At 33.5% G+C, this 19,389-nt stretch overlaps 2 protein-coding genes across 7 annotated transcripts; one reads left to right on the top strand and one right to left on the bottom strand.

Moving 5' to 3' along the window:
* On the top strand, positions 1,801-6,497 carry LOC18612395 (TBC1 domain family member 2B). The gene is made up of 7 exons (XM_007049175.2): positions 1,801-2,712; positions 3,726-3,842; positions 4,746-4,924; positions 5,048-5,141; positions 5,273-5,350; positions 5,487-5,588; positions 6,036-6,497. The coding sequence occupies exons 1-7, from the start codon at positions 2,221-2,223 to the stop codon at positions 6,183-6,185; spliced, it is 1,212 nt and encodes a 403-aa protein (XP_007049237.1). The 5' UTR covers positions 1,801-2,220; the 3' UTR covers positions 6,186-6,497.
* On the bottom strand, positions 7,452-18,939 carry LOC18612394 (protein ENHANCED DOWNY MILDEW 2). Of its 6 annotated transcripts, XM_018119102.1 has the most exons (20): positions 18,684-18,939; positions 17,610-18,031; positions 17,358-17,454; positions 16,315-16,365; positions 15,914-15,964; positions 15,633-15,790; positions 14,328-14,427; positions 14,129-14,227; positions 13,582-13,829; positions 13,383-13,475; positions 12,747-13,283; positions 12,487-12,637; positions 12,283-12,384; positions 11,537-11,629; positions 10,894-10,935; positions 9,973-10,083; positions 8,484-8,555; positions 8,255-8,373; positions 8,099-8,159; positions 7,452-8,001 (listed from the first exon to the last, which is right to left on the bottom strand). In XM_018119102.1, the coding sequence occupies exons 2-20, from the start codon at positions 18,020-18,022 to the stop codon at positions 7,633-7,635; spliced, it is 2,967 nt and encodes a 988-aa protein (XP_017974591.1). In that variant the 5' UTR covers positions 18,023-18,031; positions 18,684-18,939; the 3' UTR covers positions 7,452-7,632. The 6 variants fall into 6 exon arrangements, with proteins under 6 accessions (XP_017974591.1, XP_017974581.1, XP_017974597.1 ...); XM_018119092.1 differs by lacking the exon at positions 18,684-18,939 and having other exon boundaries at positions 17,610-18,296; XM_018119108.1 differs by lacking the exon at positions 18,684-18,939 and having other exon boundaries at positions 10,894-10,901; positions 11,560-11,629; positions 17,610-18,296.

The raw sequence follows: 19,389 nt of genomic DNA, 5'->3' as shown, positions 1-19,389 counted from the left end.
ATAATCTTAGTAAATATTTGTATTCATATATGATTATTATTTAAAAATAAATAAAAATATAAATATATGTGCAATGTACGTGACAACAAACACTTGTTTGTGAGTGTATGTGTGTGTGTGTATATATAAGTATTGAATATTGGTAAAATTTTTGTTGATAAAAATGGATATTTTTGTGCATTATATTTTAAAATTATCAATTTAAATTTTTTGTTATAAATATTAATCAGATTTATCTTATTTATAAATAAGAAATTTAATTACATTGAATAACTTTCATTGAAAAAATAATTTCTTAATTCTAATAGTATTGAATAATTTATAAATTAATATTACAAAATTTCATTTATTTATATTCCAAATTTTCTATCACAAAAACATTTGTACTTATATGCATAACTATCATTTAAAATAAATAAAGAAAAAATTGAACAAGTATTCATGTGCAAAACACATGACAAATAAACTAATTTATATAAAAGTATGGATGTTAGTAATATTTTTAATTGATGTAAAACTTATTCATTATATTTGTAGATTATCCTTTTAAATATCTTTATCACAAATAATAATAAGATTTGTCTAATTTGTGAACATACAAAAATTCTAATTGCATTAAATGACTTCTATTAAAAATGAAGTAGTTCTTGATTAATATTATGAAATTTATAATTATTTATACTTTGAAAACGTTTGTATTTGTATATAGTTATTATTTAAAAATAGATTAAAACAATTGAATGTCACAAGAGATATTAGTACATATAAAACCATGGATACGTACAACTTTTGATGGAAAAAGACATCTTCTTTGACTATATATCTAAATTATTATTTTGAATAATTTTTGTTGATTATAAATTTTTAATCATAATTATAAATTCATATAATAAATTTATCTTATGTATAGATAATAATTTTAATTTAATTAAATCACTTTGAGGGAAAATGGTCAACTTGGTTTAAAGTGTTTGTGCATTATATTTCTAAATTGTAGGCATATTAAATTAAAAAATAAAAATTAATTTCAAATATAATGAAAATTAAATTTAATTAAGATATATATTAAATTATCGCTGCTTTATATCAAACCTATCATAAAATTTGGTCAATTTTATGTCCCTCCATAACCAATACCGATATTGATATTTAATTCCTTAATTTGTGTAGAAATTTGGTGGTAGTCGTGTATTTGAGTTCAGTTTAAGTGAGATTGAATACCCATAACCTTAATATTGGATGATAAAATAAGAGTTGATTTTCAAACAGTTTTCTTTTATGGGGAAGAAAAGATTCCCTCAAATTAAAGAAGGAAAAACAAAGAAATGGAAACATTTCAAATAGCAGGGAAAAACAGGGCAGCAAACCAAGGGGCATTGCAGTCCACATGAAAAGAAATAGTTGGATTGATTTTCAATGCTAAAACCTACCAACCGCAGCATGCCCTACCAACGCTGATCAACGTCTCTTTCTCTGTCTCTGTCTCTCTCTCTCTTTCTCAAGCCTTATAACGTGCCAATAATTATATTTATTTTTGTTGGAAAAAAGATATTAAAAAATATACCAAAGGAACAAAACTCCATTTGTTTTTTAATTTCCTTCCCTTAGCAGTTTGGGTATTTTTGAGTGATGAGAAAGACCTCAGATCACGTAATATATTGTTATCTGTTTTTCTACGTATTTTTCAACCTTTGATTTTTACCCAACAGTTGATTTGGTATCTTCTGTATCCTCGTAACTTCTTTTCTTTTCTTTCAGTCATCCATTTCTTTGAAATTATTAAGAAAACAATTCCACCTCCTTTTTTTAGGAAAATTTCGTTTTGCTTTTATCTCTCTAACCTGCAGAACAAAAGACTCTGTTATCTCGGCTTGGCTTTTCTTCTTTCTTTCTTTTTTCTTTACGTTGTTTTGGAAAATAATTCCATTTTTCATTATAATATTAAAAAAAAAAAGAGAGTGAGAGGAGGGACTTTCATGGCCATATCCAAATGTGAATGTGGTAGCTTTTTCCTTCTATCTTGTTTGTAACTCTTCCTCTCATCAATTTCTTTAAATAAAACTCCTATTCAAGACTCAGCCTTTCTTCTAATTTCTAAGCTTGCAAACTTCAAAAAATTGACCATTTCATGGTTCCAAGCTTGTAGCTTTTTCTCTTTTTGGACAAAGTCCTTGTAACCCATTTCTTCCTTTCTCTTGATCTATCAAAGAAGAAAAGAAAATGTTTGGTACCCAAAGCAAAAGGGACCTTGCCTTGGAATTGCAAGCACAATTTCCAATCTTGAGGCCAAGCATCCATGCAAGAAGAGCAAATCTGACAGTTAAATTCCAAGACCTTTATGGGTTCACAGTAGAAGGCAATGTGGATGATGTTAACGTGTTGAATGAGGTCAGAGAAAAGGTAAGGGAACAAGGGCGTGTTTGGTGGGCACTTGAAGCAAGCAAAGGGGCTAATTGGTATCTGCAGCAACAGGTTTCTTCAATATCTGAAGGAATTGTGTTGAAATCTTCGCTCAAATTGTCAGCTTTGGCTAATTCTATTACACTGAAGAAGCTTATTAGGAAAGGTATTCCCCCTGTGCTTAGGCCGAAGGTTTGGTTTTCGCTTTCGGGTGCCGCCAAGAAGAAGTCTACGGTGCCTGAAAGCTATTATAATGATTTGACAAAGGCGGTAGAGGGTAAGGTTACAGCTGCTACAAGGCAGATTGATCATGTAAGTTGCTGCATTGGGGGCGTTGTGCATTTGCTTGATTGAACTTTTGGTGGTTCTTTTTTCTGCTCTCTAATTTTTATTTGGATCTTTGTTTAGACTGTTGGTTTTTTTAACCTGATCTTTCTCTGGGCTTTTTCTAGAGGTTTGGTTAATTTTGAACAATGAATTTGGAATTGAAAGTATATTTCTGACAATGGACCCGAATGCAAGGATGATTTCTTAGGTTAATGTTGGGGTTTTGAGATATAATTCACCTAATATTCTTTTCTATTGACGAACTTAAAAGAAGTACTCCTGTTTGAGTAATCACCCCATCAAAAGGTTTTCTTCCGTTGACAAAAGGGTTTCTTTTGTAATGAAATCTCAAGAGGTTGGAATTGAAAACATATACTGTTGATAATGCAGAATTGGAAGTTATATCAATGGTTGTAAATGTTTTATTAAATTTGAAGATCTGTGTTGGAAGTATTTTAGCAATTTCAGTTTTCCTTGTTTTTCAGCAGCAATTGCATATAAGTTAATGAGTAGTTTATGAATGGAGACATGGAGTTATGCCTGGACAAAGATCAAAGATTTACCCAATGCACTTGGTAATATCTTGGGGGTGAAGCTCTCAGTGCTCTGAGGACCCAGACCCAAAATTTCAATACAACCTCAACAGAAGGGTAGTTTTATCATGCTCATTTCTTTCAGCCTAGAGCATGTGAACTTTTCTCCTTAGATTTGTGCAGGCAAGGTTGTGCTCTGCCGATTTGAACCTTTTGAAACCAAAACAGAAGAATTGACAATATGTCTTTGATAAAGTACTTGTGAAAATTCCATGAATGTGAAGATCTGACACCAATGTTGATTGGTTATAAACTAGAGTTCTGATGTTTGAGCATAGAGTTAAGTAGATGAGCAATTAAAATTTAAGTTACTGTGTGTTGAGTTGTAGTTTCTATTCTAGTTTTCGTGCTTATTTCTGTTAAATTATGCGATTTGGCTTGAACCTTCCTCATATATACCCGCAGGACCTTCCGCGAACCTTCCCTGGTCACCCATGGTTGGACACTCCAGAGGGCCATGCTGCTCTCCGACGTGTGCTTGTGGGGTATTCTTTTCGTGATTCTGATGTAGGCTACTGTCAGGTGAGTTCATCAACACTTGTGCGTGTCTTGCAGAATTTTTTATCAGCCTCTTTAGTAACATGGGAATAAAACGTTATATATTATACAAGTACACATGTCACTTCTTTATTTATTGTGTAAAAGATGCCATTTACTAGTTGTTTTTCCCCTTAAGGATTTCTCTTCCTTTTCTGTGAGCGGGTCTTGGGTTCAATTATGCATGTATTAGTTTGTATTTTTCAATCTATGATGATAGTTAACATGTTACAAGGCAATACTCTTATTTTATGGTTTCAACAAAGTGAAGAATGCCTTATTCTATAAAAATTCTGCATTTGATTTTGGCAACAAAGCTAGAATGGTTTCACAGTTTAGCATAGCCAAAGTTGTTATTTATTTAAGCTTGATAAGTAAATCTTGCTTTTGCATTTTATGTCTAGCTGCCATAACTGACTTAAGAGGAAAATAAAACTTTTCCATTTCTGTGGTTCTGTCTATTTCCTTAGTATTTCTCTTTATTTATAGTGACTTAAGCTTGAACCCTAATCAAATTTGATAACTTCACAGGTTTCTTTGATTACATTTGGTTACTAATCATTTGTATCCAATTTGACGTGGAATATTTAACATCTAACATGAGATATATAACGTGTGCTGAACTATGTGGATTTTTAGTGCATGCTGTGATTCGTTTCTTCTTTTTCCTTATTCCCTTTTATTTTTTATGATATCAATTAAATAGAAAGTACAAATTGAGGTACATTTCCCCTCATGGATAATTTGTTCAAGTCACTGAAATAAATGTCCCTAATATTGCTGACTTCAACTGCTAGTACTTCTTTCTTTGATTTTTTGACTAATCACCTTTTTTAATTTTTTGTCTAATTCTATTTTTATTAAAGAAAAAATGTGTTCTTCGTGTAGGGCTTAAATTATGTTGCAGCACTGTTATTGCTTGTTATGAAAACAGAGGAAGATGCATTTTGGATGCTTGCTGTCCTCCTTGAAAATGTTTTAGTTAATGACTGTTACACAAATAACTTATCTGGATGCCATGTTGAGCAAAGGGTTTTTAAAGATTTGCTTGCTAAGAAGTGCCCAAGGTATTCGTTTGAGAATTAAACTGTCTTATCTTTCTTTCTTTCTTGTTTAATAAATTAAACTGTTTTAGTTATATGTTATAGCCAGGGTTTATCTTATTAAAAAATGGAGAAACAAAATTGCAGGATTGCTGCTCATTTGGAAGCATTGGAGTTTGATGTCTCCCTTGTTGCTACTGAGTGGTTCCTGTGCCTCTTTTCTAAAAGCTTGCCTTCAGAGGTTTGAACAATACTTTGTTAGCACCTCCCTCCTGCTGGCATCTTTCATTTTCTCTTTGTAGATGGTGTCAATTTTATATGAGGTTGCTTTCTGACTATTTTATTTTTCTTTTCGTTGGGCTATTTGTCCAGACAACTCTGCGGGTGTGGGATGTCCTTTTCTATGAGGGGGCAAAGGTTCTTTTTCATGTAGCTTTGGCTATATTTAAGGTGCAAATGTCATTGCCATTTGGCTCTTCACATTCCTGGTCAAGTTGGAAAATTTCTTCAATGCTTGTTCTTAAATTCGCCTGGTTGTTAAAACAATACCACCAGAGGTAATTGAAGCTTGAATTTGCTTGTGCAGATGAAGGAAGAGGAGTTGCTTCTAACACATCAGGTTGGTGACGTTATTAACATATTACAGAAACATACTCATCATCTTTTTGATCCTGATGAGTTATTGACGGTAAGACAAGTCATCATTTGTCCCTCCTTTTTTCTTCTCTTGTATAACTTTGCATGCCTGTTTCCTCACTTTCTGCAGAGAAACGAATCAAAGAGTAAGAGACCTAGTTCCGGACATAAAATTGGATAACAGTTCATTTAAATTTGTTTTATCTAGGCATTTCAAGGAATTGGCATATGGATTATAAAGATAATTTGAATCAATAATATTTTGTTTTTTCTTTTAAGAAAGAAATAAATTATCACATGGAATGAAGATTTCTGTAACTTAGGAGAGAAAAGATTTGAACATGGTAGATTTGATTTCCTTGTTGCCACCACATCCCTTAGTTAGCCCCATTCTTGCCTCCTTGGTCTGGTTTGGTTCAAGAGTATGGACTTGGTGTATGAATCTGAATAATTCTTCCACCACAAACTTTGAAAGGTGACCTGAACTGTATCTCTACAGGTTGCATTTGATAAGATTGGTTTTATGACAACGAACACAATATCAAAGGAAAGGAAAAAGCAAGAACCGGCAGTAATGAAAGAGCTTGATCAGAGATTGAGAAGACTAAACTCTCTGAGAACGGATGATGACAAGCAACAATTGGTTTGAGAAGACCAAGTTGTACATCAAAATATGGAACTGTTGCCCTTAATGTAGAAGAATATGAATTGAATGCCTTATTTATTGTGTGTCTCAAGGAGCAGGCAAAGAGAGTCTCTCTGTTGTTTTCCAGGATGTTGTGGGTGATAAAATGTAAATTTTGAACCCATAGCATCTACGCAGCTCAAGTTACTTTGCAAAATCAATCAGGGAACTGTTGAATTTTCCCGGCCCATTGATTTTAATGGCCATTGGCTGCTTCCTCGGAATGTTTCCAGCTCCAGGGCTACTTTAAAACAGTTTCTGACCTGTTTTTCCTTCTCTATTAAAAAATTTAAAAATGATTGCAAGCAGCTCCATTGCCTACTATTCCTAGTAAAGAAAACGAGGAAGTATTTTCCTTGCTTTGCTTGTCACAAGTATGGAGCAAGGGAGAAGAAATTCTCCAATAGAATGTCAGCATCTCTTGGAAATCAATCCTTGCTGTGTAACACATCAAACTTCTTAAAGGAACTGTGAAAATACTTTAAAATGTGAGTATTTGGTTTCACTAATTTTGATGGTAAGCTTAATTAAAAACATTAGTACCTCAATTTGATTCAAGTTTTGAAGAGGGAACAACTTCTTGGGTTTCAAGCAACCAAAAATAAAGATCGGAGACCTTATTTATTGGGATTATTCGATTCTGAGCCGAATACGAGATCAACCAAGTTGACAATTGAATCAGTAAAATTCAATGTCACCTCATCAACTTGGTCGAACTAATTTTGTCAATATCTAAAACAAATAATCACTTTACATCACCTATTTTTCTCACTTAATTTGATCAATGAATAGACAAGGTCGGATCATTTGATTTCGGATTCGAATCACCTCGAATTCTTTTCAAATTATATTGTTTTCAAATTCTTTTTCTCATTGTGGATTCAATTGTTTCAAGTTCAAATCTTTAAGTCGAACAAAATTTTACAAGTTTTCGAGTTTGAATTTATCTTGTCACCTCTTGTTTGTAAATTGTGATATATGAAAACAATAGTTCCAAGAATTGATTTCCAAGTCTCAAAAGAAATTAAAAATTTATGTAATGGTAGGGGAGATGAAAAGAAATTTGTTAATTTGAAGCACGGCCCTAACATGCTTTATTAAAGAATAATTTTTTTTTTTAAAAAAAAAGTTTCATTAAAGAATAAACTATCAAGTTTATTACTCAAACTGGAGGATCCGATCTTGGGTAAAGTTTAAAAAGAGTAGTTATTGTCCCATGAAAACACCAAAGAGCAAAACTCAGTAGAGTTTTTCACCATTTCATGATTCATTCTCGCTTTTTGACTTCCTGAAACAAAAGCCATTTTGTTCCAAGTTTTAAAATACTTTAAATAGATAACAATATGCATTACTCTTTACAGCGTAGTGTTACATTTAAACCATTTGATATGTTGTTTGTACAGCGAAAATATTAAACAGGAAAGTGGCCTTCCATGTGCTTTCCATGGATACTTCCTTCAGATTCAAATCCATCCTTCACTTCAGGAACACCGTCAAATATGCTAGAAATACCTCCACACGCGTTAACGTCTTTGGAGAAGTCACCATAGCAATCATGTGTCTCCTCCATAAGATAATTATATCCATCTTCTTCTTCATTTCCTACCATCTCTTCTTCCCCATTATATTTATATGCATACGCATGACCATGCTCTTGTGCTATTGCCCTGTGCCAGCCCGTCCAATCATTGCGACTCCAAAGATAAAGCGGTGGTGCCTTCACATTCCATTGCTCCAACTGCCTGTCATGTACGTCAACTGACCCTGGCAGGTAAAATGACTGCAAAGAAGCAAATGCATAATAAGCCATGTAATAAGTTCATTTACATCCAACTTCAGTGACAAGTAGCATCAAGGTAACGATAAATTTTATTAACCTTGCCAGATAGAACTCTGTCATCCTCCCAAATCAAATCATATGCTTCTGTTTCATCAAGTCTGTTAAAAGACAAAAGCAACAAAGAGGGAGAGAAAGAGCAACATTACCTTATGATTACATTTGAAATAATAAATGATATAGGAGAAGCCCTAACCTTCTGGTTTCCTTCGGAACAATAAGAATAATAAGCTTTGGTTTGAACTTAAGAGCCTTGTTAATGAACTTGTTAGCACGAGATGCTTTGACCCCAAAAGGAGGGTTAAGCCCCATAATCTACTCGAAACAGGAATGTCAAAGAGAGAAAGAGAGAAGTGAAGCTCATGCATATCAGTTTTGGTTCTTGAAAATCTCGCCGAGTTGTTTAAGTCTTTTAAGTTTCTTACCAGTTTAGAACCATCAGGTAATTCGTCCAAGTTAACGCTCATCCAATCTCTCTTTTCAAAATTAAAATCATTCTGCCAAAAAGACGGATCAGTGAACCCTTAAATGACATACCCTGGCAGTACTAGAGAAGAAAACAGAAAAGAGAAAGAGAAGAAAATTGGATAGCAATAACCAGGTAAGCTTTTAACTCTTTCAGATGTTAACATAAATGGAAGTAAAACAACACAAATTAATGATGATTAAATAACATCAAGGTAAAAAATTTGGCATTTAAGAAAATATGTCCTGAATGATCAGATAAATCTGTTTGATATTCGAAACAGGCACCATTGTAAGAAGCCAATGGGTGACCACAAGAAATGCTCAACCCAGCACATATCTTAGTCATCGTTCTTGCAGAAACTGGGAGGCAACTCAAAGCAGGCATCATTCACACTGTTGCAATGCAACCATTTCCATAAGTTAAAATTTTACCATTCAATTTACAGCTTGTCCTACATCATCAGAATCCTTTACAATCAGACCATATCAGGAGTTCTGTAGTTTATTTCATACCATTCATCTGAACTCCCACCTTTCCGTTTAGAGTTAACAATGATAGTAACAACTGCATTGCAAAATGGCCCATATTGATGGCATAGTGCTCATTACTAATGCAGTAGATGAAAATATATGCTAAAAATAAGGGTGTATTCAACTACTGTGAGTACAAAAAATTACAAACTAGTAAAACTACAATTACTACAGTAATATGAGAAATGTTACAGGGTGTTAATGCTTGAAATCCTTTGGTTTAGATGATAGAGTAACAACTCATTCACATTAGAGATCTCCAGTTAATATTTTGGGAAATGTGAGGTTTCGTTATATTGCTTATAAACCAACACAAATGAAGCAATAGGCGTTCAACGATTGTTGATAAAATATTTTGAAATAAAATAAAAATTATAGGTCAATCTGTATAACAAAGAGAAACAATTCTTAAAGAAAAATATATTACACATAGAAGGAATTTATCGAGACCTTATGTTTTTAATTCAACCCTTTTGGCTTGACATGAGAACCTTACTTGACATTGAACACTTCAAAGAGCTATAATTTCTGCTAAATTCTTTACAGAAGCACATTTTCCCAGTAAAGGCAAAAAGATTGGTGCAAACAGAAAAAGAAACTGGAAAAACAATATATATGATTGACAAATTGGAGATAGAGAAAAGGAAACTGGTTTGCCTTTCATCAAAAAGATTTTCAAACTTAGTTTGAGAATAAAATGATATTCACCTGCGTAAAGGACAAGGAAATTTATATTTTTCTGCAGCATGAATATTTTTATCAGATGGATAAACAATGCTAAATAGAAACAGTCCATCATGAAATTCAAGTTGCAACTGAGCCTTCAAAATTTATAAAAAACAAACAACACATACTAAGAAGCAGTATCAATTCATTTTTCAAAAGGACCTCAGATGAAAGAAAGACTAACAGTACCTTAGGCTGAAAAAGATCATAATTTTTGAATGAGCATGACTTCCCCACTTTCTCTAGCTTCTCTCTTAATAAACAACTGAAATCATTGGAACCACAGCAGAAGTCCACTATCTGTTCATGTAGGGTTCATGTGTAAATAAGATGACTATGATGTTAATTGATATTAAACATAATATATACAAATGGAAATCTAGAAATTAGAAAGAAGAATCAATGCCAAGTCAACATGTGGAGGGAAACAACAGAACAACAAAAATAAGTGAAACAGGATGAGGCTTCTTAAGCAATTCATAAGACAGTCAAATATATCCCAATTAAGCTTGTGCTAAAGGAATGACAATTCAGGTAATCTGAAATTTTTTTAATTTCAAATCAGTGGCATCTTTTACCTATTACTATTCTATTTCCGACTTTAGATGTGTTGCCAAATTCCCAATAGTGGCAAGTGTGAATCAGAAGATACGCAAGTGAATTTCTAATCAAAGTCATTGCATTCCCAATTTCAGATTCCAGTGGACGATGGTTACACATTACTTAATCCAGCATAAATTATTCTCCCCAAGTATTCTAAAACTACAGAATGCCTATGAGCAGAGATATTCCAAACTCTTCAAGAACTTTGAGATCCCTGCCGCTCTAAACTAGTTTTGAAACTAAAGGGAAAAGATGAAGCACAATCATAACAATGGGATAATTCCATGAATTGCTTCAGGTGAACATGTTGAAGCATGCAAAACAATACACATTGACTGTTATAGATACAAGGTGCAAGATCACAGTTAAATTTTCTATTAAGCTTTTAAGCACAGTGCATATGTACCCATTATCTTATGCTTTTTCACTAGAACATCATACATTACATGCGATGATGAAGAAATTTCTTAAAGTGAACTAAAGCAAAAAGGAGAAGAATAGTCTTACAGTGTCACCATCTTGCACATACCAATGGAGCCTACCAACTACCTGCAGAATAAGCAAGTGCTATTAGCTCAATGCTATATATCAACCAAACATTTAGATATTCATGGAGCAAGTGCAGCACTGAACTACAATACATTTATATAATAAATGTAAGTGAAAACATTCAGAAGTAGATTTATAATGAACTAATTCTCTAGGCCATTGATAGAACTACAATCATTGTTCGTGGACTCTCCCACTTTTCTCTTTTCCAGTTGGAAGGGAAAACGTTAAATTGCACCTTTAACTTTAAGTATAAAGGGCCTTGTAAAATCAGTATGATAACTATAAAATCATGGGAGAGACAAAAAACAGCAACAACACTTACTTTCCTATCATATTGTATTTGTGATTAGTCTCTAAGAACTTCATCAACTCAATGCCACATTTATTCATCAGTACAATTTAAGTCTTCAAGTAAGCTTCGACTACTTATAAGTCCGACTGTTTTGTGTTGTTTTCTTCAGGGTTTTGGAAAAAATGTGACCGGAACTTTAATTAGTAGGCAACATACATTCTAACAATGAGTGAATTTCTTAGAAGAAAGTCAACTCTAAATCTACTTCAATTGCTTAGAAATAAGCAGAAAGATAAGCATTAATACCTCTTTAAGCTTCTCCACTTTTGTGAAATGGCGACCAAAAGATGTATACCGCATTCCATGGAGAAAAGGTCCAAGATAGACAGCAAGATTCTCCTATAAAATGTAACAGATAAGCATTTAGCTTGGCAAAAAGGTCTTTTTTTGGTAAATCTAATACAAGCATTATCCACAATGTTTAGACATTTTGTAAGTGAACGTATTCACAGCATACACTTAGCACATAGCTTGCTAAAATATATAAGCATCTCAAAACCACAAGGATTCTTCCTATAAATGGTCAGAATTTTTGTCAACACAAACAAGTTATTTGAAAGGACTTGTAGAAGTCCTGACAAGAAATTATTCAAGGGATGTTAAATTAACCAATTAGGCATGTGAGTAACCAAGTTATTCATTTATATTAAAAGTAAACTTAATTATCATATACAGATAGTAAAACCCACAGCTCTCAGCATCAGACTGCTTTTCTCTTTACCATTTTGCTTGGAATGTTCAGTCGTAGATATGTGCCAGACAACCAAAGATGCATCACATGATAAAGGAACAAAGTCTTGAGTCCATGCTAGAAAAACTATTCAATCTGACCACTTGGAACAGAGATTGAAGTTCTTTACAATTCAAGAAGCAAGCACCTATAAAATCCTAACATGAAAATAAGCAACCCAAAGTTTCCAGCATCAAAGTTAAATTGAAAGTGCAAGCCCTAAACACAAATAGCTAAAACTACAGAAAAAATGGCTTAAAACCTTCCACTTGAATATCTGCTTGAGAACCTCAGGACCGCAAACAGTTTTTGCATCCTCAAGAGAATCCCCTGCTTCTAACTTCTGTAAGGCAGTTCTAACAGCCTATTACAATGGTGACAAATTTACAGGAATGTCAAGAAAAAGAATCTAGCTATTTCAGACTACTTTATCAGCCACACTTAACAAGAAGTTAGTAAGATATACCCTCACTGAGGCTTCCACCCTACCCCATGTAATGGTCTTGTCCACTACATTCCTAAAGCCACCTGCATCTGCAGTGGAAAATTGCTGATGTCTTTTCATGAATTCTTCAGCATTAAATGAAGAATCAGCATCTTTCATTAGAGCCAAAATTCTGTTAACACAGAAAAATGTGAATCCAAAACCAGAAATGATGTCAGCATCATGAATTTTTGGGTGAAAAAATGAAGACTATGGTTCAGATTATAAAGCGAGAAAATTACCCATCCTCTATTTCTGCATCAATTAAAGGCCTTGTGCTTTCCGCTTTCTTCATCACAGGCATATTTTGATTGGTATTCTTGATTTTACAGCCAGTTTCATTTGCCTGCTTGGACATACTTGCATGGAATTGCAACTTCACCTTCAAGTTACCTTTTGGACAGGATAGCTTGTCTTTCTCTCTTGCAAGAGACCTATCAAAGTCAGAGCTGGAATCCTGCTTCAAGAACTTTCTACCAGTGATACATGTATTTGGTTTGTTCAAAGAAGAAAATTCTTGTCCGGAATGATGTTTCTCAGTTCTTTTACTAGAAACACCAGCTTGAATAACACCATAGGCCTTTGGAACCAGCTTTGGCTTCTTCAAAAGATTTCTACTTGTTGCAAAATCTTCATAAACCTCACTTCTCTTTGAGGCCAAATTCTTTCCTCTATAAGATAGCAGCGCCAGGTTGTGTTTCTTTTCTTTGACTTTAACATCAGGAAATACCAAGTGGTCTCTGCTTGGAGTCCCAAGCTCTCTGATGATCTTATGCTCCCTTGTCAGCAGATTTAGAAGCAATAAGGCCATTGATAAATAATCCATAAGTTGGGTAACAAGTTATCGGAAAAACTAAAAGAAAAAAAAATAACCTTACATGCAGTATATTAGAATCCTGTTGTATGGCAAGAGACCATCCCACGCCCTTGGCAAAATATTTTTACACATGTTATATTCAAAGCAAATATTCCTGAAGACAAACAAAAGCATCACATATGTCAACCTTCCTTTGTAGGCATCAAGTCTTGATAGAAGAGGTTCCAGAAAACTACAAAAAGTTGCTAGAGAGTGTGTACTTGGGTAAACATTTCCTGTGGTACACCTTAGGGCAACGCCTACATACAGCAAACTGCAAATCATGAACCTCTACATCTTCACTTTGCTTACAAGCAAAGCATTTATGGATAGGACAGGTAAATGCATGCCCTGAAGCAATTTTCTCTTTAAGTGTTTCTGCTTCAGCTTCATTGTCAGCATGCAGCAATTTTGCAACACATTTTGGATGATAAAAATGCCCACAGGTTGCAGATATACATGCAAAAACCTTGAAGAAAACCCCAAAAAAAATTGATTGATGATAGTCCAAATTAAAACTGCAGTTATTAACACACATAAATATCTACTTTAAAATGATTGCAGAGTGGATGGTGGTAAAATGGTTTAATTAGACAAAAGAATCCACTAAGCATACGATTGCAATGATCAAACGTAACTACAGAAATGTAGTATATGAAATACGAAGTAGTCAATGGTGAAAACAACAAAAGGTCCGGGGTAATCCAAGAGCAAGACTTTTAAATAATGTTGTAACAATCTTTTGGTTCCCAAAGCTCACTAACTTACCTCTTGACCAGAAGAATTGTTGGAGGAGCCTAGTTCACCACAAGCATAACACTGATGCTGCTTATATAGACAATTTTTGCACAAGAAGGACAGAACAGCCTACAGACATACGAAGCATGGCAATAATATATAAGTAACTAGAAATTGGAGCAAAGGAACCTGCAAATCACATAATTTATGAAAACAAAGATATTCATACATCAACTTGAGCATTATTGACAAAGCCAAGAGAGTCACAGAAAGAATCAATCCCATCAGCTTTTGTTGGGTGAAATGACCTCAGGCACCTTCCTTCACAACTATATCAAAACCAACCAAACAAAAAAAACCAAAGTAAATTAAAAAATCAATACATCAGCAAGCAACAACAGTGGAAGAGAAGCAGATCTTGATACCAAAAGGACCCATGTAAACATGTTAGGTACCACTTGAATCTAAAAGCCTTAGTTATTGGTTTCTTGGGTCTTCCATGTATATATGCCTCTTTTACATTCCAAAACTATCCAATGTTGGACAATCAAACTCACATGTGAACCTCAACAAAAGACAAACCTAGGAAAATTAATGTTTTCTAAGATTATTAACTAGAAAAAAATATGACACATTATAATAAGAAAAAAATTGCTCAAGCTGTTACTCGTGCACTGACAACATGGCACATCAAATAGCGGAAGCCATCTAAACAACCAATAGACAAACTGCAAGCACATGAATGAGTCTCTCTTATTGTTTTCTGGCTTTTGAACCTCAGTTTCAGTGATCTTCAAAACGAGATGAAAGTCCAGCTCAAGATCAGAAATAACATTTTTCACTTGGAAGCCATTATCCATCAATTTGTAAGAAGCAAATTTTAATGTTCCATCAACATTAAATGCAAATGAAAGGAATTTCCTCAACAAATAAATTTGGGATTACAATGGAAGGAAACTTGTAAAAGAAATAAATTAAAAAAACTTGCCTAATAAATTAAATGTTCATTACTCTTTGTACTGAAAAAAAATGTACTCTATAATTTCATGAAAATATGCATATAATTTAGACATACCTTACATCTTCATGACTTAAAAGTCAATCTATACTTTTCATCTTCATAATAAAACCAAAATATTTGGTTGTCTATGAATTATCACCTATCAAAGCTAGTGATGAACATCAGTCAGATCATGCCTTTCTTTCTAGAATTTTCCAGTATTCTCCTTGCTTTCAACACTATTTTAGATCAAAAGGGCTGATCTATTGGTTCAAATTCTACTACCAACCCAAAATCTTATAAAAGAAGTGTTTTGATTTACATTTAAATAAGCCATCTGGTATTCCAAGTGAATCTAAAAATTTGCTAGCTTCTCAAGGAACTACAAAGCCACCGGCTACTAACTATGAATGATGTGTACATACACCACTAAAAAGAAGCCAGTTAGAGGTCAGAAAAACTTAAAAAAACAAAAAAACAAAAAACAAAAATGTTCACCATAAAGATTTCCAGAACCATAAAGTTAGGGCATACCAAAGAACATTGCCACCATTATCACAAATTGCACAGACAGGATCAAAAATGGACTTCCCTACACCATCAAATTCTTCACCTATGACATCATCATCATCATGATCCTCATCTACATCTCCATCAACTATAAAGTTATTTTTCTTAGGTGTATGGACATCCTGTTAAATCATGCCCAAGTCTTTGGGTAAAGTGGGGAAAAGAAAAAAATACAAGACTCAAAATAAAGGGTAAAAGCATGTAACAGAGATAGTGCACAAGGTAAGAATAACGTGTTGGCAGACCTGATGAAAAGTTATATTGGTCTGAGGCACCTGCGAAAAATTAAGCACATTCTGTTCCAAATAAATTGTTGATTAGTTTCTAAGTATCAGGTTGCTCACATACACACTTATTAGAGCATGAGAATCAGATTGACATTATTTGCGCATGTTGGCAACTCTATATGTGCTTTCAGAGGCTGCAGATACAGGCAGACCTCTAATATGAATAACAGTATACAATCATGTTACAATTAACTTGGCAAATTGATTATGAAAAAAGATAGTTTCGAGTAGCTAACAAGTTCTGGTTGTTAGCATGTAAAGGGTAAAGTGGGGAAAGGGAAAAATACAAGACTCAAAATAAAGGGGAAAATGCTTGTAATAGAAATAGTGCACAAGGTAAGGATAACGTGTTGGCAGACCTGATGAAAAGTTATATTTGTCTGAGGCACCTCCAAAAAATTAAGCACATTCTGCTCCAGATAAATTGTTGATTAGTTTCTATATATCAGGTTGTTCATATGCATACTTATTAGAGCACGCGAATCAGATTAAAATTATTTGTGCATGCTGGCAACTCTACATATGCTTTCAGAGGCTGCAGATACAGGAAGACCACTAATATGAATAACAATATACAATCAGGTTAGAAGTAACTTGCTAAATTGGTTAAGAAAAAAGATAGTTTCAGAGTTGCTAACAAGTTTTGGTTGGCAAAGTGTAAAATGCAGTTGTCATTTAAAATGTAAACAAAGATTGGGTGGTTATAGGTAGCAACTTAGCCTCACCAAAAGTGAGTTATCTAACAAGATAAGAAATTCCAAAGAAGAACCAGCTTTATTCATCCTACTTGAATTGAATCCTAAATCTTATTTATATGGCAACTATTACTGGAGTAATAGAATTGCATATTGAACCACACTTCTATCAATGGTAAATTTCACCAGGAAAAACAAATTCCTTAGCTCAGCTAAAATAGATGCCACAGAACTGACAGCAACTAAATATGTTTCCGAGGTCTTTCCGTTCATACAAAGTGAAACTCTTAGTCCTTGACACGGCTAAAAATATTTAGGTTATGATGTCCTAGACAAATATTATCATGTTTGTTTCAGAAGTTACAGCTATTCAAGACAAGTAGCCAATAAAAGGGAAAAAATAAAGCAGAGAGAGAGAGAGAGAAACTGATCTGATAATTGATGAGATTTTGCAATTTGAAACTAAAGGCTTATTTCTTTTTGGTCAAAATCATAACTTTAGGCCCAAGAACTACCATATTCAATCTTAAGCTATATACCCAATTGATGACTCAAAAGACAAGTACGAGATTTTCATTCATGTGTGTGCTTATTACATGCATATATGAATTTATACAGATTAATTTAGAGTGTAATTGTGTATATAAACCTAATGAGAGATCATTGTCGTGACATGAGTAGAGAGATATGCCCATAGTAGCACGAACCTGAGACTTGGCCAAGTTTTTATCCCTTTTCACAGCTTCACCAATTAATAGCTTGTGACACAAGAGGTCACCCTCGGAAGGTTCAAACTCATAAAAGCTGTACGTCACCCAAAAAAATATTAATATGAACAAAATTGCACACAACTTCAAACCACCTTTTGTGAAAATAACTAGCTAAAAATTAAAAAAAAAAACAAAATTAAAACTTTGTGCGCACAAAGAGAACAACAGAACCATTTAGAGAGGAGCGACCTGAAGACTTTTTGCAAGTGGTTCCATACAGATTTTGCTGATACCTCTGTGTTCTTTTTCATGAAATGCATCCAATGAATGGTGATCAGGATTGTCCTAACCGTACTTTGGAAACTCTTCCTAGGCTTTTGGAGTGTTATCCATCTCTTGTTCTTGGAAAGCACGAAAATTTCAGGCAGCACATAGGATAGCTCAAATTTCCATGCAACAACTTGCTTGTAAATCTTCTGAAGCCCATTGTCAGCGTCTCCGTGTATGAAAACTTGGGTTTTAAGGTCATCTATGACCTCATTTTCACTCCATTGGAGAGGCAAAACAGCAAATGAAATTGGTGCACCATTTTGATCGACGAAGTCATATTCCGAGACATGAATATCTGGAAAAATCTCACCTTCTTCGTCAGATGATGCCATTATACTTATCTGGGAAAAAGACAAAGAAAAAAACTGCATTAACTTCATTAAAAATACATTTAACTACATAAAAAAATAAGATTGTAGCTGCAACTTGAACATTAAGGCGCCATTAGTGCTAGTTTTTTAGCTTGATTAAATATGAGAAAATAGTCAAAATAGCACAAATTCATCTCTTATATACAAAGTAAAATCACCTGTTGTGTCATTCAGAAAAAATAAATATATTTTTCTAACAGTCTAAAAATATTAGTTACTTTTGCATCTAATTGCACTTTCTGCTTTTCGCTTCCATAATCAAGAAGTAAACAACAAAATTAACAACCAAACAAAACCTCAGCTAAATCAAAGACTAGTCTTTTAAAATAGTTAAAAGATAATTTAACACAAAAGGTAAAATATATTAAATCCATAAACTATTCCATTGTACCCCATCAAAGTATGTAACTAGAAAAAAAAAACACCATAACATATATTGATAGAAATACTATTATTTTCCTAGAAATTAAAGGTGAAGAAAAGCTGCTCTCTTGAGTTCCAAACAAAGCTTAAACCCTCAAAAACCCTTACTCATTTTCCTTTTAACTTTCTTAACAACCAAAAGAAAAAGGCAATGCTTGGTAAACACAAACAAAAAAAGGAAGGAAATGATTACAAAAACCTTATAATTATCCTAAGAAAAACAAGAGCGTAGTAATGAGGGTTTGAAATGAGAGGAGTTCAAAAGAGAGAGAGAGAAACGTTCGATTTTCAGTGAAAAATGAAACCCTAAAAAACTTGTTTGGAGAGGGAGACAATTGGGGTAAATGCAGGAGAAGTGGAAGGTGGCAAGATGAACGCTGAGTTGCTGTGAGTGCATTCATAGGTGGTAGGACTGGGAGAAAGAAAAAGCTGGGAACTCAACCGTTTTTGGCAAGTACGGAGTTGTTATCTTCTACGGAAAAAGCTTAGGTTTTTATCATGCTGTGTCTTGCTCTTATTGGTTTTCTTATAGCTGATCCCATTACTTTCATGACACGTGTCACTGAATTTCATCAAGGGCTGTGGTAACGCGCATGAAAATTCCATGACCTTGAAAATTTATCCGACTTTAATAAAATGTATAGTATTACACAAAAAAAACCAAATTCTAAGAAATTTTAAAATATTGTCGTACCAACTTTAGAACGTACTATCCAGGCAATATATATATATATATATATATATATATATATATANATATATATATATATATATATTAATGTTTTGAGAAAAATAGCTAACTGGCCAAATTATTCATTTTTAAATTTAGATAAAATGTTTTAATTTGTAACATAGAGCACTTCACCAAAAGAAAGAACATAATTAAGTATACCAATTTATTTTAT

The sequence above is a fragment of the Theobroma cacao genome, chromosome 1, assembly GCF_000208745.1.
Source record: "Theobroma cacao cultivar B97-61/B2 chromosome 1, Criollo_cocoa_genome_V2, whole genome shotgun sequence".
In the NCBI taxonomy this organism is placed as follows: Eukaryota; Viridiplantae; Streptophyta; class Magnoliopsida; order Malvales; family Malvaceae; genus Theobroma; species Theobroma cacao.
Note: the sequence above shows the minus strand (reverse complement) of the source record. Positions and strands in the feature narration are given on the sequence as shown.